General features: G+C 46.5%; 2 protein-coding genes across 5 annotated transcripts in view; one reads left to right on the top strand and one right to left on the bottom strand.

Annotated features, from left to right (window-relative positions):
* The window catches only part of LOC149371544 (uncharacterized), a 159,057-nt gene extending 153,376 nt beyond the window's left edge, over positions 1 to 5,681 (bottom strand). The window contains exon 1 of the mRNA XM_089565809.1: positions 5,516 to 5,681. The gene's annotated coding sequence lies outside the window, so the exon portion shown is untranslated. The remainder of the gene's footprint in view (positions 1 to 5,515) is intronic.
* On the top strand, positions 4,549 to 18,172 carry LOC149371543 (uncharacterized). 4 transcript variants are annotated; one of them, XM_089565814.1, is made up of 5 exons: positions 4,549 to 4,655; positions 6,773 to 6,850; positions 8,543 to 8,647; positions 10,663 to 10,749; positions 15,193 to 18,172. In XM_089565814.1, the coding sequence occupies exons 1-5, from the start codon at positions 4,649 to 4,651 to the stop codon at positions 15,333 to 15,335; spliced, it is 420 nt and encodes a 139-aa protein (XP_089421940.1). In that variant the 5' UTR covers positions 4,549 to 4,648; the 3' UTR covers positions 15,336 to 18,172. The 4 variants fall into 4 exon arrangements, with proteins under 4 accessions (XP_089421940.1, XP_089421941.1, XP_089421942.1 ...); XM_089565815.1 differs by lacking the exon at positions 4,549 to 4,655 and adding an exon at positions 6,358 to 6,498; XM_089565816.1 differs by lacking the exon at positions 4,549 to 4,655 and adding an exon at positions 6,456 to 6,612.
* The last annotated feature ends 8,432 nt before the right edge of the window (positions 18,173 to 26,604 follow it).

Here is a 26,604-nt window from a genome sequence, read left to right as displayed (position 1 = left end):
ACGTAGAAGCTTTTTTTTTATTGTCCGAATTACGATTAAAGGCCGGTAAAAAAACTACTTTACGTAAATAGTACGTTGCTGCAAGTGTCTCAGTAAGCTGTTTCTCAAAGCGATCGATCTACAACTTTTCCATTGACACTTTGTTCATCAAGTAAATAATTAAAAAGTTAGCTAATTAAGCTTAACTAATTACTTAACCTTGAAAAACGAAAAAATACTGCTGACTAGGTGACGCGACTCTAAAGAACCCTCAGTTGGTTTCAGACGGCTAGGGCATCCCGTGTTTTTTAAAAGCTTGGTTACATTAGCTGGGACACCTGGTATAAGTTCATGATTAATGGGAATTTTAAAAAAAAAAACGAATTTTAAGCTGGTGCCTGTAAGCTTGGCAGGCTGGTAAAGGAGTACAAACACCAACAACAAAAAACGAGCACAGTGGCACCCGCCACAGCCCCATTTCAAAGGAAATGCCCCAACATCCATCTATCCATCCACTGGTTGCATCGACGCCCGCGGCTCCGGACCATTTGCCTTTCCATGAGTATACTGCGGAGGTCGAAAACTGTCCCACCTTTGTCTCATCACCTGGTAGAAAAAAGCCGGCAGCTACACTCAAAGCTTCGGCGACGCAGGCCTCCCTTCCTTTCTTGCCCAGCTAAGCCTGCCGCGTGAACCATACTGACGAAGGTGGGCAGCGCCGACTTTCGACTGCGCAGCGAACTTCGGACCCTTCCTTGGACGTGGGAAGTTCTGCCGGGCTGATTGGGCCGCCTCACTCTACACCTCGAGTTCCTAACAACGCACTCACTTTCTCGTCTCAGACATAAGAGCGACCTCTGCTTCGCTGATTCAGGCCTGATCCGGACTGAGCAAAATATTCTGATGCCAAGTTGGCGTGCTTGTCACCACGCTTCAAGAGGATCCTGCTGCGCATGCGCGTGGCAGGCAGTCGGCTCGTCCGTCCATGAAACGAAGCTTTCGAGCCTGGCGAAGGAAACGCCGCTTTGATCACCCTCCTGGATAGCTGGCGCCAGCTCCCGCTCATGGACAGGAAACTGTGAGGCATGCTGCATAACCCGCGCTCACACATTCTGACCAAAACTAAAAGGGCCTTCGACCGGTTCCACTCGGCGAACGCCGTTCGTTCCTCGAGAAACGAGACCGCGCAGGTAGGATGACACCGTCACTCGCGTTAGGACTTCCGGCTGAAAACAAGCATTGCGCTAGTGAAACTCTAGTTAGTGAAACTCGGCGAGAGCGAGCGAAAACTATTTCTTTCAAACGTTTGTCCCTTTGACCTGTTCCTTAATCCATTTGTTATGGTACGGTCCCATTCTAAAATCACCTGTAATACTGCTTCCGCGCAGGGAGGAGGAAGCGGGGGGGGGGGGGGGGTTCCGCGCGTTCACGGAGAAGCTGCGCAAGGCCTCCGCCGCTGGCACTCCGTCAGAGGTTGAGGCTTCACACATACCTCGGGTTTTTTCAGCTTTGCTCGTGAAGTAGCGCTTTCGCACTAAAAGTACAGTTGCAAGGTCGACCTCGGACCCTCATGCACACTGCTGATGGCACGGAATCGTTCAGAATATGGATGGTACCTCCATCCAGAGAGGCTTACAAAACAGTAAATCTCCTCGGCAACAGCCATAACCAAACTTACAGACGGGCACCTGTCGATAGTCCGGGCTATGGGGGAGCAGTATCTCTTTGCGAAATAAAATCAGACGAATGGACGTCACCTTTTCACACAAAGCTGCAGTTATGTGTAGCTTGCATCTACGAAGTGAAGTGTCGATGCTGCGGAATTGCCACCGCAGTTGCAGAGCAGCGTAGGCGCGAGAACAGGACGCCACCTTGGACGCCATGGTCGCAGTGATCGCACCGCGTTGTCAGGTTTCGCGGGAAGTTAAATATTCTCTTGCCCATACAGCTGACAAAAAAGTTCGTCCGAAACAGAAGTACACTTCTTTTGCAGCATACTGGAAGGGTTACTCGTCCAGAAGCGGCTCGTATCGCGTAGAATGGGCCATTTTGAGCAATCCTTCAAACTGAATGATTTGTTTGAATCGGCGAGGTGGGCAGTTTGTTCACAATCAGATGGACAAGTTGCCACCTTCCACGGTGGGCAGGCCGTGATGGCGTCACAAGGTCACGTGACCTACGTCATCTGTCACCTGCTTTTCCGCTCACAATGCCGACCCCGGATTTTCTGCATAACGGAAGCCTTAACGCTACCATGTTAAAAATTCCATTACGTGTACGCGATTCGATATCATCTGAAGCTGATTCGTTTGGCGGCGGAAGTGACTGGTAGGCGTTGTGAGACCCAGGGTGTTCTTTCCGTACACCACCTGCCACTTCTGGCAGGTAGCGGCTTCACACAGACGAGATGAACCCGGTCTGGTGACGTCACTTCCCTCTAGCCAATGGGCCTTCTCCGGTCTGGTGACGTCCAGTCCATCCAGCAATGGGATTTCTCTGCTCTGGTGACGTCCCTACCCGCCAGTCAATCAGAATTTTTCTGGACGACGCCGGAGGTTCACTGACGGCTTTCTACCTTGGTGAGACTTCTATGCCATCGCACAGCTGTGGGTAGAGGTTTTGGAGATCGTGCTTTCCGCAGCGACCCCAGCGCGCGGCCGCTGCTGCCGTTTTGCACATTAGGGATCACCTTACCACACCCCCTTTCGCGGGATCTCTGCGAGCCTTCAGAGAACCGCTGTCAATCCCCTTCCCACCTGCTCTTCCCTCTTCGGCTTCGCGTCCCCATTGAGGAGTTCAGGGTGACGTGCGCAGCGTTTCGGCGAGAGGTCACGAGCGGGAAATGAACGGGAAGACAGCCACCGACCCACGCAGCAGCAAGGTGCGTAACGTTTTCCTGCAGTTCTCTGGCCTCTGCCAGGGGCCCATGAGCGCGGGTGGTAAAACGCGCACCTTGCACGTTTGCTCGAATCTGGGCCCTAACGGAGTTCTACCGCCCGCCCGTGCGGCGCTGACGCTTGAGCTGGCTGCTTCTGCCCTCGCCGGCCACTGCCGGTGGCGACAAGCGATGAGTCGACCTGTGTCGTCAAAATGTGCTCATCGCATTCCTCATCCTCCTCCTCCGTGTTGCGTCGCGCAATGTAAACCTTTAGCTGGCTGTGTGACCTGCCAGCGCCCTTAGCTCCGCCGCGTATACTCCTTGCTTTGCGCGCGCGGCTGTGCGGGCCCGCTTTCGGGTGCTGCTGCAACAGGGTTACGGGTTGACCAGTGGTATGAGGATTAGTGCACTGCATTGTAATGCAGCTTACTTTGTAATAAACCCTTGCGCTCGCAAATAAGTGCGCCTGCCTAGAGCGCACGCGCGCGGTGAACGTTGTCTGTGCCTTCAGCTTGCTCTGGCCCGAACCTGCCTTATATGTGGGCTAAGCGCACCTGACACCCTTCTGTATCCCACATGGTGCGGAATGTCTGCTGCGGATCCCTTTTGCTGGCAGTGTTTCAGTAGCCGTTGCAGTCGGCAGTCATGGTGTGCGCGCGGACATCACCGCGATTTCGCCGAAAGAGCCTTCGTGTCCGAAGCCACCTGCGTGATGAAAATGAGACTCAAATAGTTGCCGCCGATGTTGTAAGTCGTCCAGACATTACTGACACACCGCAGGTGTTGACAACAGGGGTCATATCGCAGAGTGTATGGCTGGGGACTGCTTCCCTTAACGGTTTTTCAGCCGTTAATCAGAGTGGATAATCTGTCTTTCTCGAACGCCGTATCTGTGAGCGCAAACGGAGTGACTGCCTGCGATGTGGCCATGGCGGTAGTTTTTCTTCAGTCAAGAGTACGGTGGCCACTCAGCTTGGCTCGGGTCACACCACGGGGACGACTAGCGGGTCCTTCTGGGCGCTTGATTTGCTGCCTGAAATAAACCTTATTGACTTGGCTGTGTAAAGTAGTAACAGTAAAAAACAGCGCTTCCGCAAGAGAAACGTTAAAACACCCACAGCTTCAGAAACTGTTTCGGAACTTTTTGCACAGAATGGACCCACAGGACACGCGATGAAGGCACAATCACTCGTCCACATGACGGTGAGGGCAAGGGCTCGTAAACAAGACGTCCTCTATGGTTACAGCACGAATCCTGACAATCGCTTTTTTCATCACCACCGAGGAAACCTGTCCGCAGAGGCATACAATAGCAAGCCACGGTGCCACTGGTCACGAGGCTCGAGTTCAAGTTCCCCCAGCCGGACAGCAACGTATACCGCTTGCCCGAGGCATCTCAGTGCGAAAGTAGCAAACAAGGCACCTTGTGAAACGTAGTCGTCGGCCAGGGACCAAGGCCCAGGAACGGGCCGATTTCGGGAACACACTGCTGAAACTACAGCCGCCCCCGCACACCGAGCTAAGCCGGCCTGTGCTGACGGAAAATAACAAGCGGCGGAGTTTTTTCAGGTCTGTACGGCAATGATCCAAGCAAGCGGTGGCTCTCAGGTCCCACTTCTCGGTTGAAAGCACGTCTCCGCAATGGGCCCCGCCCCGAACGCGTGACTGGCCTTGACACCACAAGACTTTGCGCAAGCGCGTGCCATCTCCCAAGACGTCCCTGGTAGGAGCCGCGGGTCCAGAGCCCGGTGTCCGCGAAAGCTGGGCGCGCGCAGCCACACCACCACAAGAATGACCGGTGCGTGAGCTCTAGCTGCGTGCCTGGGTGAAAACGGCTTGTGCCTACACGTATACGCGGCGACACTGGCAGCTTTCCTCCGCCAAAGAAACGCTTTCACGGATGGGCAGTGAGTGTGCGTGTGTGCGGAGGGGGGAGAGAAACGAAATGTTGCGCACGAAGCACGGGACAAGTTTCCGAAGCGTGTTTTTCCCACTCGGGTTCCGATCGGCGAAAAAACCCAAGCACGCAGCGCGCGTGCCGCCCGTCGGAATGCGAAGCTCCTTTCATTCGTGCCGCACTCGCCCGACTGTCCAGCCGCCACAAAAGCCCAGCGGCCAAGGCGACGACGTCGCAACTGCGTACGAGGCGAGAGCAAAAAAGAAGCAACCGTGCGTCCGTCGTCGAAGGCGTTCCTTCTCGGCGACTTCGCTTTCGCGCACACTGCAGCAACGCAACGCGACACGGTAGCAGCAGAACTGAGCCACGTACAGAAACAGCCGGCCTAAACGTCCTAAGAGCGAGTAGGGGGAACGAGTGGGGGGCGCTCGCTAGCTCACACCCGACACCTGACAGAAAATCGACAGGTTGTTTCCGTGCCAGGCGGCCCGTACATGGAACGCATCGGTATTCCCAGTTCGCAACACTGCTTTCACCCACATTCTAATGGCAAATGGAGCTCTCGTGTTTTTGCTAAGTTCATTCGGCGCCCCGAATCTGAACGCAGAGAGGCTTAATTTTTGTTTTTTGCTTTCTTTAAGTGGCGCACGTTCGCTGTTATATGTGCTCGTTGCTGACAGCAAAGTGTCTGCTGCTTCTACTTGCCGCGCAACCACAAACATTTGTGGAACACAGAGATAAGGCGACACTTCGGAACTTACCGTAGTGTCTCGAAGGGATAACTTTTTCCTTGTGGCAGATGGATACCTCAACATGACAAGTCACACGCACATTCACACACATACACACACGGACACGCACAAACGGATGGCCAGCGAACTAGCGAACAACCAACCGAGAGCACGGCCAACCAACAGTTTCCTGGGGATGCGTAGCCAGCGAAAACCCGAAACGCGCCATTCCGTTCGACCGCAACTTCTGTAGTGGTTTCGATTTTGGCGAGTGGCGCGGCGCGCCTTGTTTGCGTCGACTGAAGAACATGGGCTGCGCATTGAGCACTTCACTGGCTTGAGCAGCGGATAAATTAATCTTTTACAATTACGCAGGAAGCCTTCAAGACATCCTTACCGCAACTCAGCTATGCAGTTGTGGTCATTCAAATGAGACGCTGCTACTGAAATGTATTGGTGTCACTTCGCGCGCCTGCATTGTGGACCCGAAGTTATCGCATCTGTTGTTTTCCTCAAGTATCATGGTTATTTTCGGAATACAGCCACTTTTAATGCTAATGTGCATGTTGAAACTGTTCGACGGCGCACCCACAGCACAAATACACGCAGAAAAGGAAGCCTAGATAATAGCGGAGCACCGCCGGCCCAAATAACTCGTGATAAGATATAGAACGATAGAGCTGCTATTGAAGGTATGTGTGCTAATCTTCCGCCGCTACTTTCATTTCGTCTATTTTTTTTTTTTTTCATCACGAGCTATTTCACATGTGCGGCTACACCGCATTGAGAGACAAACTTCAGTGACTGACTTTCTTCTTGTTTTTGCAATGCAGTCTTATGCCATAATTTATTTTTATGCCTGAATATAGCCATTATTTAATACGGTAAAAATATAACTGCCAACTCTCGTGCTCTCGGTGTCAATACGCTGGTTGCCGCATTTGTTTCGCGTTTTGGGAGGGCCGTTCATCAGCTGCAATCGCCGCAGTAGCCGCTGGCCGCAGATACCACAGGTGAAGATCTAGATAGCGGTGGAAGTTGCTCTTGTTTTTTTTCTTTCGTGCCTCTTTAGTGGAGCAGATCCCGCATACATTGCTGACTTGCTAGGCGGGGTACCCGCGCTTATAGTAAGTCGTGTACATAAAATTTACTAGCTGTGTGCGGTTTCTAGGCTTACGGTGGCGACCACGCCGAAACCACTTCCGAAACTCACTCCCACTGTGCAGCTTGGTGACGTCCCTGTCAAGTTGGTTGCTTTGCTTATCGTGGCATTTTTGTGTGTTTCAGAGATGTCCGCTTCTACGAACACCGCAAGGTTTGAGGACGAGATGAACAATATCCCGCTGGCTGATGAAGATGCCCAGGGTATCGGCAATCGCTCTCTTGACGTCCGTGCTTGCTATGTGGCTGTCCGGATTTTTTGTGTGCATAAGTGACTACTTGGAATCTACAGAAGCTTTTAATTTGTATTCACCTATGTAGCCGCACCAAATCTGTCGTTCACCGACGACGAAGAGAGTGAAATCGCAAGCCACAGCTTTTTTTTTCGTATCGATGTGAAAACGTCATCTGGCCGCGTTCATCCGTGTGTGTGTGTGTTGTCTTCCTAATTGAAATGTGGTTCTTGCGCTGCAGTTCTGCCTGAAGGCCTGAAAATATTTACAACACATTCTTGAAGCAATACGCGGAGTAGTTATCTCGTTTCCTAAACGTAAAATGTATTTACTCATTATGTCATCACTGGAAACGTTAGGTCTCCGCTCTGGCTAGCTCTTCGGGAGCGATAGCTGCCCCTAAACAATGCGTTAGGCTGCTGATCTGCTTTTTCAAACAGATATCCTTAACAGATCTTGACCTGTCACTGTTGGAATTAACAAAATTTATTAATAAGTTCATTACTTGATGGAGAATAACTTACTGTGACCAAGATGACGCGGCTTGGATATGGTCTTCCCACAGTTATGGAACTTCCAGAAATAGTGCACAATTAAGTCAAGACGTTATGCAGCAAAATATGTATTGATTATTGGTTCATAAGTAATATTATAGGTTACAGCCAGCCTGCCAAGCACAGCCAGTTTGCCGCAGCATAATGTGCCAAGTTTGTTCGCCTCAACACTTTTGCGAAGTGTTGCGGGCTTCTGAACTGCGCAGTGCAGTCTGCACTTCCACAGCTGTTTTAAATGCACTTTAGTGGGTGTTAAATTAGAACGGCCAAACACTGACTGCTGGCTTTCTTTTGCAGATACACAAAAGTGGCACATACCCATGCGGACAATATGCTCAAAAGTATTTAATTAACTTTGGTTTTTGAGCAGAAGGTTGGGATGAGCATCGCCTGACTAGAAGCACTATTTACAAGGCACTTTATCATGCTTTTAGAGTGTTTTGTTGATGCTGGTCAGAGCTCTGCATGGTACTTGAACACTATATGTGACCGGCACCTCTTGCATCCGAGAAAGATTTTGAATCAATTTTCTAGTTTGCTGTGGTGAGCACTTCAGACTTCCAATGTATCATCATCTCTCAGCATGGTGTGCATATGTGTGGTGGCATATTTCTTAAACATATGTGCCACGACTTGTGCCACAATTACACCATATTTGTGCGTTGTTGCAAAGAGTGCTCAAACGTGTCAAAATTTGAGCTTTAAAGAAGTGACTCTTCGTTGTGATAAGTGCACTTATAACCATGGTCTAGCACTTACTCAACACCGTCTCAGTAGGACTAGGAGGTAGATGTAGTCCCCCAGCTAGAAGGCATAACCTAATGCCTTTTTTTGGTTAAGCCTTGTCGAAATAACCAACATGGCTGTAAGAAAAAAAAATGTTAGTTGCCTGTAAACCTCTGGAGCATCATGATGGTTTCTTTATTACCCAAGCAATGCTTTCTTTCGCTTAATATTTCCAGATTTCTGTTGTAGTCTATGAACAGGGAGGCCTATTTTTTTCTGCTGTGTTTTGATGTTCACCCATGTCCTGGTTATTCCCATCTTGCTCAGCAAATGCACGTGGCCTCTTGTTCTCGACATGGTGCTGTGTACTCTCTGATGTGCAGACGAAAGTGACACATCAATTTCGGCCGGCAGCGCACTGGGGACGCAGAGCATAGAGTCCATCCCGTCCACGTACACCAACGGAAGCAGTAGCCCCGCACTTACGTGTGAGTTTTCTCCTGAGCTCAGCTGAGCCCTGTGGAAAATACCCTTGCGCATTAGTCTTTCGCAGCCGTTTTGTGGTGTCCGCAATAGAGGAGCAGAACTCTACCCTGGTGCTGTACACGAGCATTTTACTTGGGCAGAAAACAAGCAAAACCTGTGTGCTGCTTTCTTGAAATAATGAATAGCCAGCATGGTGCAGGCATCACATAGGCAGTCCATATTGAAATGCTCATGAAGAAGTATAAAGAATTGCACAGCAGCACACATTCTCAGTTTCTGGCATGTAGGCTTCAAGGTGTCATTCGCATGGCTACACCTCCGCACAGATGCACAAACCCTGCCCACTGAGTGCACTGGCTTATGCTAATCCTGTGGTCCTTTTCAGCTATCTTTATGCCATGCACTCTTCATCGGATCTTTTTAATTAAATACAAGCAGTGGACTAGTGTTTAGGGGAGCTGCATTAACACAGCTGATCGGATAACAGGTCCTCATCTTACACGACCTTGGTTGCATGCGCTGCGCCTCCAGCAAAAGGCTTGGCACATGTGGGCACAGTCCTTCAACGGTTTTTGTCATCACAAAACTCCACCTGTTTCATGTAGGGCCAGCGCCAGCAGCTAGAGGTGCCACTGCTTGTGAGATTGCTTCGAGCTGCCATTATGTTTCAGGCAGTATTTGCATCTAAACATCAGGCATTTGCCGCGATTTTCTTTTTAGCTTACCTGCGAATGTGCTCTAGCATTTAGTTTTCAAACATAATTGGCATCGTGCATTAGGAAAGCGCTGGTAAGAAAACAAAATGCTGACAATGGATGAATGCCTCACTGAAGAAGGCACTGGGCGTAAAACTTAAATGCACAGCTTTTCAGTAACTCCAAATTCCCACACATAAGATTCATAGCATGACAGGGCGCACTTAACACCCATCAGAGGTGATAAAACATCAGATAACGATATGAGCGATTGTGTGTCTCCTACCTTCTCTGTGTTCTCCAATCAGAAAACTTGCTGTAAATAACCGCTATCTTTGTGTTCAGGAATTACAAGCAGAAACATCACTGCAATCTGCACTCATGACCTGCTTTAGGAGCAAGTGGCGTACTATAACTACGCTGAAGGACAGTATTTGAAACTGTGCGCATAATACCTGCTCAGTTCGGTTTTGCAATGCAGTTTCATGCGAGCTTCCTTTCGTAATTATTCGCAATAAATCCTGGCCACCTAAGAGTGGTAATAAAGGAATGGCATGAAAAATTTTTTCAGAGACCCAACTTCCTCCTTAGTTTAAATGTGCAAAGTGAGGCTTCCTTGTATGCACCTGAAATGCCCAATTACGGAATCTCCATTACTTTTTTATAGAAACAAACAAAAAAAAAGTTGCCTTTAGATTTATGCTGACCAGTGTCTACGTCCCGTTTCTGGAAGGCTGCTTAATAGTGAGATTTTTCTGCCCTATGCGCTGTTCCAAAAGCTTAAGCATGCTTTCACCGTTGCATACAGCACTATTGCGGTAATTTTTTTTTTTTTTTGGCATTTGAAAAATACCATTTGTAAAATTTTGCAGAAATTCAAGGTCACATAAGGCAGCAATAAACATTGGCAGATTACTTCAAGAGAGTTTATTATGAATATTCAGCTGGAAAGTTAAGGTTACTGGCATTTTATGGTCAGATCTTTGTTTTTTGTGTGCATTTGGAGGGAAACATGAAAAAGCGCAAAAGCCTATCAGACCAGGCTCAAACCCCTTTCTGGTGCCCCTTTTACTGCCGGCATGAAAGTGCTGTTCTGTCAGCTACTGAGTTTGAGGACATGGGTATAATCATTGACATGGCGGCCATGTTTCGATGGAGGTGAATTGCAGGATTGCAGTTGCAAGATACCATAAGATGGATGCATGTAGTTGCTTATTGAACAAAATTCTCATGCCATGTTGTGGACTGTTTGCTACTGTGCTATAACTTTTGTCATTGTTGGACATGGGATGATTAAAAAGCCACTGTGTTCATCCTGACAGCCCTGGATCCGGACATGAGCCCAGATGAAGCGGAAGAAAAGGCCAGGCTCATTTCACAGGTGCTGGAGCTCCAAAACACGCTTGACGGTGAGTCACAGTCCTATTTGAGAATCTTTTCTCCATCTCAGTCATCACGAGTATTTGATGATCCAAGCAACGGGCTTTCATCCCATTGTAGGTGTCTGTCTGGTATGTCAGAAGGAAGGCACATAAGCGCCGCAGGCAGGGAAGGTGCAAACACAGCTTAGCTTTTTGGTACTCACTTACATTTCTTGAAGTGTTGGTAGAGTTGGAATGCTTTTTGTCATCCCTCTTAGCTTTTCTTTCTCAACGTTGAAATTCTGGCTTGTTGGTTCATACTTCGGAGCAATAGCGCAAACAGGACAAGGGACCAAGAACGATTAGACACACACAGCGCTAACTTCCAACAACTTTATTAGAAACAAAAGCACAATAATTTATACATGCATGTTTGCTTATGAACCTCTTATGAACCTCGCAATAGCAAGCCTCTCCTGCCCTTCAAATCTGCCCACTCTAAGCTGGTCAAAAGAGCGATAGCGAATCTGTGCTTTGAATATGCCCTCCGAAAATCCTGTCCGCATTTGATGTATGCAAGTTTGCAACAACAGTGCAGCAGGCTATTGCACGCTGGCTATCCTGGTCACCTTCAGATTTCAGTAGCGGAAAGTTTACTCAGGAAACTGAACACTGAGCTGCATCCTTGTGCGCATGTGCCCTCAGAAAGACGGAAGAAAAAAATGGCAGTTAATCCATACTTGCATACCATCTCTTACAATCTTAAGCGCATTGCAAATCGGATAGATGTGTCAGTTGTTTTTTCTGCCCCTGAAAAGTTAAACAGCCTATGCAAGGTAAACAAAGTTGTTGTTCTTTGGCCAAAGAATGCACAAAGACACATCAAATTCCATTTGTATAATGCAAGGTAGGCGTGGTGTACCAGATACCACTCTCATGTGGACGACAGTATGTTGGTCAAACTGGTCGCTGCCTGAATGACCGCCTCCGTGAGTATAATCGCAGTGTAAGTAATAAGAACGAAAATGATGGAGAACTGGTGAAACATTGCAACGCATGTGTAAAGTGCAAGCCATTGCTAGACAAGTGTTTTTTAGTTGGGACAAGTAAGGACAAGCGCACTCGTGCAATTATCGAAGCAGAAAAGATAGCCAGATTAGGAAGTGCCTGTGTAAGCACTCCTTCTGTCAGACTCTCAATAAAAGAAATAGCTTATCTACGCTCGCAGTGAATTTGCGCATGCTTTGAGATGACACGGCAAAAATGCATGTATAAATTCTTGTGCTTTTCTTTGTAATAGAGTTGTTGGAAGTTAGCGCTGTGTGTGTCCACTCGTTCTTGGTCCCTTGTCCTGTTTGCGCTATTGCTCCGAACTTTTCTTTCTCTTTGTGGGCTGTGCTGTCAGGCGGCATACTTTGTTTTTTTCTTACTGTTTTTGCATTATCTGCAGCTTGTAGTGAATTAGCAAAGTCACACGCAGGGCCACATAACCTTATTTGTAAACCTTGTACCATAATCTTATAGCTTAACCTTATTTGTAAAATAGGAGGCAACTTTTTTGGGATGATTTTTCACGACAGAGTGCAGATTAGGCACATGCCAGATTGGCTACTTTTTATCTGCTATTAAAACCTATGTGAGGTCCAATTAGTGCAATAGCCTATCTTTTCACCTTTGGCTAGGGTACACCTTCGCTTGACTATGACAGAAAAATAACTATATATGATACCAGTCGTTCTCTTATACCTGCTCTGTAATTGAAAAATAACCGTTGGTTATGCCTTAAACTTGAGAAAATGCTTCATGCTGCTTTTATTCAGTTAATGTGTGCAAGGCGGTTTCTCCCGGGTGCCACTCCAAATTTCTTCCATCCACTATGGAATGGTGTAATGTAGATTTTTTTGCAGTTAGTCAAATGTAAATGTACCATAGTGAAATGAAGGAAATCTCTGGTCTCCAGCTTTCTCAGTAGACAGGAAAGTATGCAGTTTGAAGACTTTTGACCATGGCTGTACTTTCTGCATCTTGGATACCAAAAAGCTGCTGTTGGTGAACAAAAATTGGTGGAAATTGGTCAGTGGTAGGGGTGGAAAGAATGAATAGTACATAAAAGTAAATGTCCCAGCTTTACTTGCACTCAATGGATTGCAACCTTTCTGATAGTAGGAACAATAACACTGTTGAAAAATGCTGCTGCATTATTGGCAGCAGCTGCCGTGGCAAGGCAGCACCGATTAGTATTGACCATGCATGTCGGTGTGCAAGTAAAATGCACTTTACTTGTCATTCCCCCCTCCCCTCCGGTCTCAGCAGTGCATGAGGAATCTTTTGGGGCCCCAAAATTGGCAGTGAAGAAAACAAAAATTGTAGTGTCCCTTGAAAATAACGGCTCTTGAGAGCAAGGTTGCTTGGCTTCAAGTTGCGCAGAATATCCAGAAAAAGCGGTTACATCAGGTACGGAGGCAGTGGGATGGATGGCTATGAAGGACAACTTTGTATTACTGCTTTGTTGTACAGTTGCGGACGGAATAATACGGGCCACACTTCCGTTTTCACTTTCATGTTGCTTAACGGAAATATAATGTTTGGTGCCTTTTTTTTTTTTTTTTGCAAGGACAAAAGTAAAAATTGCTTGCATGTGCATATAACATCTATTAAATTTCGCTAGGTAACATGTAGGAAGACTTTGACCGCCGAAGCGTGGTCCATATTCTTCTGTCCATGACTCTACATTCCGTAATGCTACATTACAAAAGTAAATTTGTGATGTGTGAAGATACCATCATATGGTGTCGACAACAGATACACTGAGGCCAAGTTTGCCGTGCATTGTCAGCGCACATTAAGAACTCCGGAGCCCTTCACTACGGTGTCCCTAATAGCCTGAGTTGCTTTGGGGCATTAAGCCATGCATACACTGGTATGCATACCATTAATCAAGTAAACTTGTGACCCCAAAAGGAGGAAAGAAACTTTGAGGCAGTGGTAAGGGTTCACGCACTTGGAAGTTGGAGTCTGAGTAACCGCGGTGCATGGTATTCTTCTAATGTTTCGTTTTAAAGATGCCTTCAGTGTTGAGCATTGCAGAATGCCGCATTACGTAACCGCAATCGTTTGTAGCTTGAGTAGTCAGGTCAGAGCACGTTAAGACAAGTTGACTCTTAATATGAATCATAGCGGACATTGTTAACACTGTGCACTTATGTCTGTAATAGAAGTGATGATAAAGGAGAGGAAAATCAACAAAACCCTGTAGCAGTGTGCACTACATCAGCACAGCAGCAGAACAGCACATGAGGAGAAATGTGAGGTCTGAGTTCTAGAGGCATGCTGCCATTAGTCATGTCCTGCCATTCCCTCTGTCGCCGCCTGTGATCAGTCTCTTGTGTACTGCCATGTTTTCTTTAGTCTCTCTGTAAGAAAAGCTTGCTCACCACCATTATGAAAGCAGGCATCACTGGTGAAGCTTTCTGCCTAACTCCAGAATGGCTGACCACCCCAGGAACCAAGTTATTTGCATTCCTTAAAGGGACACTGAGGAGAAATTGAAGTTGGCTTGTATCGATAGAATACCAGCTCCTGATTACAAAAACGCCACTCGTACTGACAACAAAGCTCTTGTAACGTAGAAAAGAGCAAGAACCAAAATACAGGTATCGCCGCCACAGGCCAAACTCGCAAGTACAAGTGTGATGACGTCATAGGACAAAGCAGTGTTGCTAGAACCAATGGCTCTAGCAACACTAGAACACAAGAAGCCACGAATCACTGAAGCGCAGCCAATGCATGCGCAAATCTCCTTGCCGTCGCCAGATGGCGCCACATACCCGACAGCTAGGCACGCGCCTAAAGCATCGGGACCAATCAGCGCCTGCTCACCGGCGTTAGGCGGGCTCCCGGTATTCCGCTAGCGGTAACAATTAAGGTACACGGTATGCTAAAGGTATCTATTTGCAAGAACTTCTTTGTCGACTTCGAGAACTAGATCCATCGTAACGCTGGCAAAACGCAAGCGAAGAGACTGTAGCAACAGCCGCAATAGCCGATAGATGCCTTCAACGTGCGGCCGGCGGTAGCTTTCTTTTCGGCTGCTGCTAGGCCGCACTGCTGGACGCTGGACACCAGAAATCACGGAGTCTGTGTTACGTCATCTGCACGTCATGTTTCACGTCACTTAGTCTTGTGTCGTCATAGGAGAATCCCAAGTTTGAATCAGAGCGGCGGGAAAAACTTTTTCAACTTCGAATCCAAATTTCTTAGAAATAAATGCATCTTTCGCTGCCGGCCAAGTAGCAACAAAGCCATGACATGCCGAACTATCGGATTTTGCTATAAAAAAAATATTGATAGTGCTCTCCTCACTGTCCCTTTAAGGCACTGCTTGTGTGAGACAGAGTAGTGGAGCAGGTGCCAAAGTTGCCATGACTTGTCGAGCCACAGGGGGTAAATAAACCTCATCTGCCACCAACTTTCTGTTGTGTTCTCCCACAGACCTCTCCCAGCGTGTGGACAGTGTGAAGGAAGAAAACTTGAAGCTCAAGTCTGAGAACCAGGTCTTGGGGCAGTACATTGAAAACCTCATGTCAGCCTCCAGTGTGTTCCAGTCTACGTCGCCAAAGGCCAAGAAGAAGTGAGCTCTCTTCCTGAAGCCCAACGCGCTCCTGCTGCTTGCCACCATGCGAGGCTGGACACACAGTGGCCATTTTAAGAAAGCTTTCACGTTGCCATTCATTTGCATCATAGCATCCATTCCAGTGTTCCTTTGGACCGGAGCATTTTTGGGTGCATGCACCCAGATGTGTAGAGTGCACTTGTTCTCTTCGGGAGATAAGCAGTGCCGCAGTAGAGGTGCCTTGGGGAGGAGTGAGAGCATTTAAGTTAACCCAAAGCAGAAACAAGTGTGTATGCACTGCATGCCTCTGTCGACTGAGTGTGTGCGAGCTCAGGGGAAAATAAAGATGGCTGAGTGGGCTAGCTGGTACAGATTCACAGTTAAACAACCCCAAAGAAATGAAAAAGGTGCAACAACAAACAACAAGACAACAACTCTGGGAGACATGCAAGTAAAGCTGGCTTCATGGAATGAGGTGTTAGTGATATTTGCATGGTGGGGACGATGCAATGCAATTGGCGAGAAGACTCGTGGGTTGGCGAGAAGAATCGTGAATTTTGGGTTTTGCTCTAGCCACAAGGCAGAATGCATAGTTCACATCTGAGTTTCATATTGCTTCTGAAGCGTTTTATTTTTTTAAGATTCATTGGCTGGCTTAATCCAAGGCCTGTACCTCACAAGGGAAATAGGAACTGCTCATGTGGGTTGCTAGGTATGCCTGCTGCTCCTTCACTGCTTGGTCATCCTTCCTCTGGGCTTGCTTCCATTCCTGGTCAGTTGGCCAGCACTAGCATTATATGCCCTGCCCAAGCCCATTTCTTCCTCTTGATTTTGAAGCCCAGGGCATTTATTGCGAAGGCAAGATAACCACTGGTCTTTAAAGGGGCTGCGAAACACTCCTCGGGGGGATACCGGCTATACTTCAGGTGGGTTGTTTATGTCACACAGATGCTGACTTAAAAAGAATTACAGGAATCGATGCACAGGAACGGGAGTTATTCAGTGAAGAAATTTCAAAATACAAGCAAACAAAACGCTGCCCTCAACTCGATTTTGGCGGGGCTTCCCACTCCTATTTCGCTCTCCCAATGACGGCACCTGGCGCAACCAATCAAAACAGCCAGCCAGAGCACGTCGCGGAAGTTTGTACTCCATGGTTGCCTGCTCTCTGTAACTCGTTCTTGCTGAGACTGGCAGCGTCGTTTCCATGCCAGAGCGCCCCTGGTGGTGTATTTTTATTTTACTTGCTTTGCAGGGCTTTTATCTAAGACAAACAAGTTGTTTTTGTTGATCTAATACAAAACGTAGACAGGTGACAAAATGTGTCACTATTTATTCACACAATTTGAAGTATATTTACTGTTTGTCCGATCATCAAGCTCTCGCCAGGTGATGTCATATCCGCTGCTAAAAACCCGTCACTGTGTGGTGACACCATCAGAGCCATGAAGTTGTTTTTGGGAGGACATTAAAATATTAAAAAACGGAATATACGCGGTATTACCGACGCTAATAGCACCATTATAACTTACTGTATGCAATCAACAGGCAAAACAGTTGACTAAAATTGTGTTTCTGGGCCCCTTTAAGGGTAATGGAGTGGATTCCAAGAGAAGGCAAGCATAGAAGGAGTCGGCAGAAAGTTAGGTGGGCAAATGAGGTTATGAAAATTGTGGGCATATGGTGGCCACAGCTGGCAAAGGACAAGGTTAATTGGAGAGACTTGGAAGAGGACTTTTCTCTGCAGTGGGCATATTCAGGCTGATGATGATGATGAGCAGTGCATCTTGCTGCTAACTACCCAGCGCCAGCAGCACTACACTGCATATTTTCAGTTGTTTGGAATGGTGCGGTGTTTGAAATAGAAAAGGCCTGCCGCCGAATTATGCATGGTTTTGCACATTCAAAAGCCCTTGGTGCTGCCTTGGCATGAGCTGCATTGTTATGCGATGATCTTTCTTGCTTGGCTTTAGGCAGTGAATGTGGCACCTGAATTTGATAACAAAAACATTGTCAGCCAACACAGTTCACTTAAGCAGTTTGTGCCATTGTTGGAGCTGTAACAGTAGTGCTTGTATTCCTGGTGACTGTGCCTGTTGTGGAGCTGATAATTTCTTTGTTAAATAATCAGATTGGCAGTGTGCTTCTTTGCTGACGCCATCTTTATTGTTTCCAGTGTGACTGTGGTATGTTTTTGCCAAATGAAAATGTTTTTAGTCTTCATTTTGTCATCAAAGGAGTTTCAAAAGATAATCAAAGCAGAAGTGCTAGTGCTTTGCAGTGCCAGGTTCTTGGTTTTGGAGTGATAACTAACTCCGGTGTCGAGCATGCCATCTCCACGAGCTGGAAAAAGGGTGCTCTTGGTAATGTGTTCATGTGAACCACGTTGTCTTATCGCTGAGTGGACAGTCTCAAGCCTGTGTGTGGTGCAATCCTGGTGCCCCAATGAAGCGCCACCAGGAATGTGGCGTAGTACCACGTGTGAATACTGCCGTCACATCTTAGCCCTCGGAGGAGGGTTTCTTTTTATAATGGAAGTTTCGCTATGGTGAGCTGTTCAGGGTGTAAGGATGCCGGTGAAGTTGACAAGCGACTCTTGCTGTTTTGTAAGGGACACCACCAGGCCATAGCATGCAGTTGCAGAGTTGGCAAGACATTTTCAATGGGCACAAGCAGGTGCATGCACAGCCCTTGTACATTTATAGGCAGTACTTTTCACCCTTTCCTGGTTTTGTGCAGCTGCGTGGAACTGCATTCTAGTCAGATGCAAAAAAAGCAGTGCTTCATTTTGGAAACCCTTCCTGTGTTTGTATCATTGCCTGTGTGATCTCAATAAAAGCCGCCATTTGCTGGACTAAATCCTGCTTTTAAAGACTCCAAAGATTGACTGTTTTTCCCTGGCAGCTAGGTTCAATGGAATGAACTGAAGCTTGTGCCAGAAAAAAAAAAAACTTGTGGAAAGGGTCCCTGCACTAGGATGCACAGGAGTCATTCATGCTGCAGCCAGTGTGGCACAGAAAAAGCGCACCAAAATGAGCCAGAGTTGCGCGAGGCAAGAGGCAGTGCTTGTTACAAGACATGTACCGGTAGTTAGGTGTTGGAAAGTTTTAGCATAGCGTTTACCGCAAGCCACCAATGCACATGTGCGGATGGTCCTAATTCAGCCGGTGTGTCAACAGCCTCATATGTACAATCGTCCACACACCTCTCTAAAGCGCTCAAATGGAACATTCGGTTATTATACTTGTATCATTTACGAGTGGCCTATGACTTGAAACTTGACCTTATCATGCTTGCTCATTCCCATATAACCGGGTTCAAACCCGGCCACGTTCCGATGGAGGCGAAATACAAAAGGTGCCTGTGTGCTGTCGGATGTCAGCACACATTAAAGATCCCCAGGTGGTAGAAATTATAACGATCCCGAAGTGGTAGAAATTATTCTAGAAATTATTCCGCACCTCTTTCTTCCTTTCTTCCCTCACTCCCACCTTTATCCATTCCCTTGTGGCACCGTTCAGATGTCCCTGGAGATATGTGAGACAGATACTGCACCATTTCCTTTCCTCAAAAACCAATTTTGAATTTTTTCTTCAACTCCTTGCCTTTAAAAGCTGTACTGGTCCCGCCAGGCAGCGTCGACTGTCATAAGTGCACAACAGAGTGCGCTGCTAGAGCGCTCTTATAGACACGTGTGTGGACTACTGTGCAACCTTGATTCAAGGGCTGCACAAGTTTACTCATGGTAGACGCACATGTTGCTGAAACATAGGATTATATGAGATCATACACGTACAGTTAATGAACTATAATGTGAAAATCAAACAGTGGAGCTCCTTGCAAAGACATGTACGAGGTCTGTTAGAAAAGTATCCAACCTTTGGCCAAAGAAAAAAAACTGGCATAACTGGAGCGTTCGAAACCTAATAATCTTCAAAGTGGTCTCCTTGGGACTCTACACACTTCTCCCAGTGGTGCTGCCATTGCTGGAAGTATTCTGTAAAGGCCCCTTTCGGAATGGAGTTTAGCTCAGCTGTCATTGCAGCCATAATGTACTCTCTTGTCTGAAATCGCGCTCCTTTCAATGGCCTCTTGATTTTGGGAAACAGCCGTAAGTCGCAGGGGGCCATATCAGGAGAGTAAGGAGTCTGTTGAACTAAAGACGTCTGGTTTTTTGCCAAAAAAGTCTGAATCAAGTGCGAGGAATGTGCAGGAGCATTGTCGTGATGGATGCGCCAATTTCCTGTTGACCTCAACTCCGGTCTCTTGCGCCTCGCAGCACCGCGTAGGCGACGGGGACATCCCTGCAGTACTCTTTTGTCATTGTTTGACCCTGTGGGGTGCGTACTCATGGTATTCCACGCAGAGGGAGTCAACGAAAGCAGTCAGCATCACTTTGACATTGCTGCGCACTTGGCGGACCTTCTTTGGACTTGGTGATGTGGAATGCTTCCACTGTGACGACTGAAATTGGGTTTCCATGTCGTACCCGTACACCCAAGACTAGACACCAGTGATTATGGTGTTGATGAAGTCGGGGTCACTGTTTGTGGAATCCAGCATGTCCTGTGAGACTTCAACACGAAGCTGCTTTTGCTCCACCATGAGCAGCTTCGGCACGAATTTCGCCGCCACTCTCTCCATGGCCAAATCATAGGTGATAATGGAATGTGCAAAAAAATTGCTATGTCCACCTCTTCCGCAATTTCTCGGATAGTCACATGACGGTCCCGCATAAGCACAGCGTTCACTTCGGCAATGACCTGCTCATTTTGGCATGTTGATGGCTGACCGGAGCGTGGCTCTCTCTCCACCGATGTGCGGCCGTCTTTAAACCAGTTGTACCACTGCTTAATCTGTGTGCTGCTCCTAGCATCGTCACCGAAATCCGTCTGAATATTCTGAATGGTTTCCACTTGGATGTCGCCCAGTTTCTGTCAAAATTTGGTGCAGTAGCGCTGCTCCTGTCGCTCCGCCATTTTCCTTGCAATAAAAAACCGACGAGAACACTGCGCAATGCCTCACTCAAACGCTCCGTCCCAGCGACTGACGCTATCAAAAAGCGGGAAAAAATTTGTGCATGCGCACGAAGGTTCAAGGTCGGCTGATGCAAGCGCGCTTGTTTCATATCCATCAGGTGTTCGCAAAAAAAAATTAAAGTCGGATACTTTTCTAACAGACCTCGTATTAGGTATGAGGCTGCTTTTTGAAAAAGGAGTCAATTTCTTAAATTTTGTTTTTTCAAAATATCCATTCATTCCAGAAAAAAAAAAGTTTAGCGTTCCAAGCACGGGAAAACGATGTTTGGAACACAATGCTTTCACTGTAACATTGGTTGGTTATGTCATCCTACTGAAGTTTGGTTTGTGTGATGGCGTGTCATTTCAACAATGGCAACAGAAAGGATGCTAGACATACTGAAGCATTCTGGGATCAAACCTGTTCTACATATGCTGTCAGCTTGCCTAGCAGGTGAGCAACAACGTATCTCAACATCCTTCAGTCAGTCTGCTGATGCCGGATAAGTTGAGAGGAAATAAAAGTGAGCTGCCACATTACCAAAAGCAAGTAAAAGCAAAACTGGGGAGGAGCTGTGCTAAACCCTCCTAGACATTGCTTAATGGCGTTTGTAGTTATTCAGAGTCGTTTTTGTAGTTTTAATCTAAACTTGCTTTTTCGCCATTCCTTCTTATGCTCACGTGCCTAACTTTATTCCAGTAAAAGAATTTGAAATGAAACCTAACAGACTTGTTTATTATGTACCTGGCTGTACAATGAACCACAATAACTGAAATCGTGCTATGCATTGTTTTTGGTCATTCCAGTATTGTATAATAAAATTATTTTGGTTCACTGCACAGCTCAAGTCGATGTATATAACTGCAAAAAAAAAAAAAAAAAGTTGCCTTGATACCAAATTAATGGTGTGCACCAAGATATGCGAGACAGATACTGCGCCATTTCTTTTCCTCAACAACCAACCAACCAAATTAAAGGCAACACTGCTACGTCATATGCATATCTAAAATACACAACTTTTATTTAACAGAAAAGAGGTTGTCTTCTCTGCTATGACTGAAATGGTCCACTAGGTAGTCGGTAGTCGTATTTCTGAGACGATGTCCATGGCCCATTCCACCAGGCCTTGCTGTGCTTTAACTTGGAGTTGGCATTACCAGGAATCCGGGTCCGGGGCTGGTGTGAGCTTTTTTGGGGAAGGCATTGCCCGACATCCCCACATAATGTGATTTTGAGCAGCAACCTCGCTACAATTTGGACATAGAGGACTGCAGTCCCTTCTAGTGATTAGTGAAAGCCTGTGAAGGCTTAAGATTGATCAGGTCTGAAGGCTCTTCAGCATAGTGGCCTGTGTTCTACTTAGCTCCTTAATCGGGAAGTGTAAATTCTGTTTTCCTTGTACAGCTGCGTGATTTCATGGTATAAGCTTGCAGTATCTTCTAATTTCGAGCATCTCTGATTTTGGTGCACCCGGTTGATTAGACCTCGGGCCACCCTAGCCGCTGCTTCATTTCCTTTGTTTCTGGCATGTGCCGGAACCCAAAGGATCCTATCTAATGCTTTCCCTGTAACTAATAATTGTGCTCATCTTTTTAACATTTTGATTGGGTTAAAGCAGTGCATTTTTTTTTTTTACTACTAATTTACTGTTTGTATCCGCTCTTAAACATTTTTTCCCAGACAGTGGCGTGCTCTGAACTGAAAATATTTTCAGAAATGCCTTACAGTCACTCACATGTCTATTGTGGCTTTTGGTCTCTTTCCTCAATAGGTATACTCTTTTGCAGTATCCACTACATCGTCGCGCACAGCAACCCACATTACACTGCCGCTCTTACCCTGCTGGAACATTGCATGTGCAAACCTATTAGGTCACACTTTTGTGCCGCTGAGCAAGTTCACATTAACCAGTGTGCTTATGTTTAAGAAAGAAACCATGTTAACATTTTTTTGCACAGCTGCCTGCAAAAAACTCGACCACATGCAATGATGATGAAAGTATTTATTGAAGTACATTTAGAGGGTGGGGAAGAGGAGGGGGGTGGTGTCCTTAGTCTGGGACTCCACTGGGAAATGCTGCTGCCTCTGGACGTTGACGTCCTTCATCCAAGCTAGACAGTGCTGCCTCCCACCCTTCCCGCATAGGCAGAGTGATAATATCAATGACTGTTTCTTGGCACACCCATACCATATGGTACAGACCTGCTTTCTTCCCGCAAAATGTGTATTTTGATTTATCGAACCCGGGTTTATGGTTGTGGAAGGGCTGTGGAATGTATGTCTGTTTTCTACAGGGGTAATCGTTTTTGCCAAGGTTTTTGGTAGGCGGTGGAAATGTGTGCTGCTCTAATCTGAGGTGATGTAGTATCTCCTTGTATGCTGTGACTGAATCAAACTGATCCCATTCCGAGGTACAGTCTTTGTCAAAAGTAACCAGGCTCCATGGTTTGCTTCTCATTTGTATAGTAGAGCCCTCATGGCTTCCCTAAAGATCAAAAAGTTATTTGAAGGTGAGAATAGGGGTTCTTCTTACCATAAAGCCGCCGCGGTGGCTCAGTGGTTATGGTGCTCGGCTGCTGTTCCGAAAGACGCAGCTTCGATCCCGGCCGCGGCGGTTGAATTTCTTTGGAGGAGAAATTCGAGGCCCGTGTACTGTGCGATGTCAGTGCACATTAAAGAAACCCAGGTGGTCGAAATTTCCGGAGCCCTCCACTACAGCGTCTCTCATAGCCTTAGTCGCTTTGGGACGTTAAACCCCATAAACCAACCAACCAGAGATTTAGAGCTTCAGGGCTACCATAATAGCTTTAATATACGACTGAGAAGAAAAACGTGCAGCCTGGTTACTTTTGACAAAGACTGTACATCTTTAGAGGTCCCAGGGGCAAAAAGCTTGGGCTGAGTTGTGTGCAAACTTGTTCCCCTGAATATATCCTGGTGGCCAGGTATCCACACCAACTGTTCTGTGTCAGAATAGGCTTGTCTGGTTTGGAGGATCAAGGTCACAAGCAGGGTAATACTACCCTTAATGAAGTTTTTGAGTCTGTGAGTATGTATTGTGAGGTGGGGTGTATAGCTACGAAAGCAATAGCCACCTCTTCTGTTGTGTCATGGCTAACTACTGCAAGTCCATCGACCATCTGCCGTTTGTGGACAACCGCTGCTGTGGCTAGTACACCTATGGGAGCCGCAGCATGGACGTAGAATACGCCTTCTCGCATGCCGTATTGTTCCTGGATTGCATTTTCTCTTGAATGTCTTCATGCCTGGTAATGGGTCGAGTGCATGCTTCTTGAAAAGAAAGTAGCCTTGAAGCATCCAGGCGTTTCGGATAGTTTGTTTAGTAAGAAGTTTGAGGGGGCATTCAATACTGAGATTACTGAGGACCCTTCTTCCTGTTTGTGTGGTTGCCAGTCAGACCACTTGAGCCCTGAGGTGTGCCTCGACGAGCTCTTTGATGGTGTTGTGGACCCTCAAGTGGAGAAGTCGCACTGTTGATGCTAATAGCGGGAGTCCCACAGCGCTTTTTTGGGCCATTTTGTTTATGGTGTCGAGATGCTTTATATCAGGTTTCTCGAGGCAAAGGTATGGTACCACATATAGTACAATATGGCTGATGACAGATGCGTGTATAAGGCAAAGGGTGTCATTTTCCTTCATACTTTGTTCTTAGCTGTGATTCAGGCAATCATCCAGGCAACTTGCTCATCTACGTCACGAAGCTTTTGTAGTGCGAGTGAATTATTTCCCCTATTGTTGATGCGAAGCCCCAGAATTTTGAATGTTTCTCCCTCATGTATTGGGGCGTTACTAATCTGGATTTCTATGATGATTTGGTTCTTACATTGTCAAATGGTAAGAAGCTCTGATTTTTCTTGGGAACATGCGAGTCCGCAGTCTTGTGCATAGGTTTGGATAGTCATTGCCGCTTCCTGGAGGGAATCTTCCATTGTACCGATGTTGCCCATCGTGGTCCATATTGTAATGTCACCTGCATACAATCCTCGACTGATGCCAAGGATTTGATTCAGTTGGGAGGGGAGATTAATCATAGCTATGTTAAAAAGAAGGGAGAAAGAGCACCGCTCCTTGCAGGGTCCCTCTTGTTTCCATCTTCACTTGATGAGTGTGCTGTATTCCGATGTTGATTCATACTTCCTATTTAGTGAGAAACTGCAGACGTGAGCATATGTCCAAGACCCACAGTTAATGACTTCGAGATTCTCCAGTATTGTGGAGCGTTTAAGGTTGTGAAGTGCTCCTTTTAGGTCTAATGCCAGAATAGCTGCGTTGCTATTTTTCCGTGGTGGATCGACCACTTGTTCCTTGAGTTGGAGGAGGATGTCCTGCGCTGACAGACGAGCCCGAAAACCAAACATGGTGTGTGGTAGGAGCCCATTGACTCCTAGAGTTTGATAGGCGGTTGTGAATCACCTTTTCCACGAGTTTTCCAGCACACGATCTAAGCAATACTGGGCACAGGTTGGCTATGTTGACCTTTTTGCCTGGTTTTTAAATCAATCGTATCCAAACTGTCAGCTTGTCGATAACCCATGTTAACAGAGCTTGCTTCAAAGGGAGAGCATTGTGTTAAATCTTTTACAGTACCTCGCGCACCCTTTTTACCAGCACACTACATAAGGAATGTGCAAGCACAAAAGGTGAAAAAGGGTAGCTCAGTGAATGGTGCTGATATAGACTGAGCTTTCATACATGATGTACCTTGCGGGAACATAGTTCCTGTGACTGTTGACAAAACAGGGATCCAAATGAGTCCCGTGTTCAAGGTGGGCAGGTGACCTTGTGCAAACTTGTGCGCAGTGCGATAAACGGTGAGCATCATGAATGGAAATTTACAAGGGCTGCCATGACAGTTCTGAGACCATGTTATGATTCACTATTTCAGTTGCAAGAAAGGCAGTTTATTTATACAATTACACAGCTTGCTGGCACACAAATGTGCTGACAGTCTAACACACGGGCATAGAATGTTTTCTATATTTGAAGTCACATACATCTATTCAGATCTTTGAACCTTGGATTGGTCACGTCTTGCTTTCAGCATTTAATTAATTTTTCTAAACAATATGTACAAGTTGGCTCCTCAAGACAACACTCTGAAGCTTGTTCCACTTCCTCCCAATGCGACTTTTACAGTGACAGGAGAGAAGCGTGTCAGCTGGACAAATCCACGGCTACTTCCATTCACTGTGGCCAGTGCTGCACAATTGGTAGAACTGGATTTGGAGTAATTATGGCAGACATTGGCTGTTAAATAATTTTTTTGTGTGAGGCTCACTGGTTTGTTGTGCTACCACACTCTTGTCTTAGCTTGGTCAAAAGCTGTTTTGGCACAGGTCTTGCAAAATTATCCACAGAAATACTTGCTTGGTGCTACCTGTAGCAGTACTCCCCGTTTGGCACAACACTTCCATCACTGAAAATTTGGATAACAAGATGCTAACTACCAACACTATTGTTGTATCCATTGGTTTGTTTCGGTTTTGATTTGATGGATTGGCTATTTGCTTGTTTATGTGTACTTGGGGATTGGCTATTAGTGTCACGTGCTTTTCATCTATAAATACTTGTGCGCGTCGAAAATAAATTTAAGTCTTTGGTCACAGTTCGCGTGAAGCTGTGGTCTCTTCACACGGCCACATCGGCTGCAACTATGTGGAACAATTAGTATTTATAAGTACAGACATACAGGCACCACATTAGCATAAATTTGGCACATGGAAAAATTGAAAAGCAAGCTCCACTACACAGTAATCTATTCCACTCTCTCAAAACAAAATAAAACAGATGGAATGCGTAGTATTCCCTCCTGTCAAAATGGTAACTACTGCTAGAGTTCTGTAAATATGCTACAGTTCCACGATTGAGTGCCTTTGGAAAGGTACGAATACAACCCAGTTTTTTTTCAGACCAGCACCAGTACATAGTTATAATGTGCATGATTATCAATAACTGCACGGATGTGTTGTTAAAAGCTGTGCAGTTGTGTTTACATTGTTGTTAAACCTCAAGTAACTATGTTACGTACTGTAAGCACTTAGGTTCACTGTCGTGATAGTTACCGTCCCGGTAAACCTCTTCCTCTAGCCTTATCGTCACGAAGTGAATGAGGATTTATTGCTGCATGATTATTGTTTTGTCTCTCTGGACTGCACTCTTGCTGCACCAAAATAAAATGTGGCGTGTACTTGTGTGCTTACAAGCCCATATCACAAAGCAGTAAGTGATCCTGAAGGGTACATGACAAGCAA

The sequence above is a fragment of the Amblyomma mixtum genome, chromosome 1 (assembly GCF_055824585.1).
Source record: "Amblyomma mixtum isolate Tamu chromosome 1, ASM5582458v1, whole genome shotgun sequence".
Taxonomy (NCBI): Eukaryota; Metazoa; Arthropoda; class Arachnida; order Ixodida; family Ixodidae; genus Amblyomma; species Amblyomma mixtum.
The sequence above is the reverse complement of the archived record's forward strand: the minus strand, read 5'-3'. Positions and strand labels throughout refer to the sequence as shown.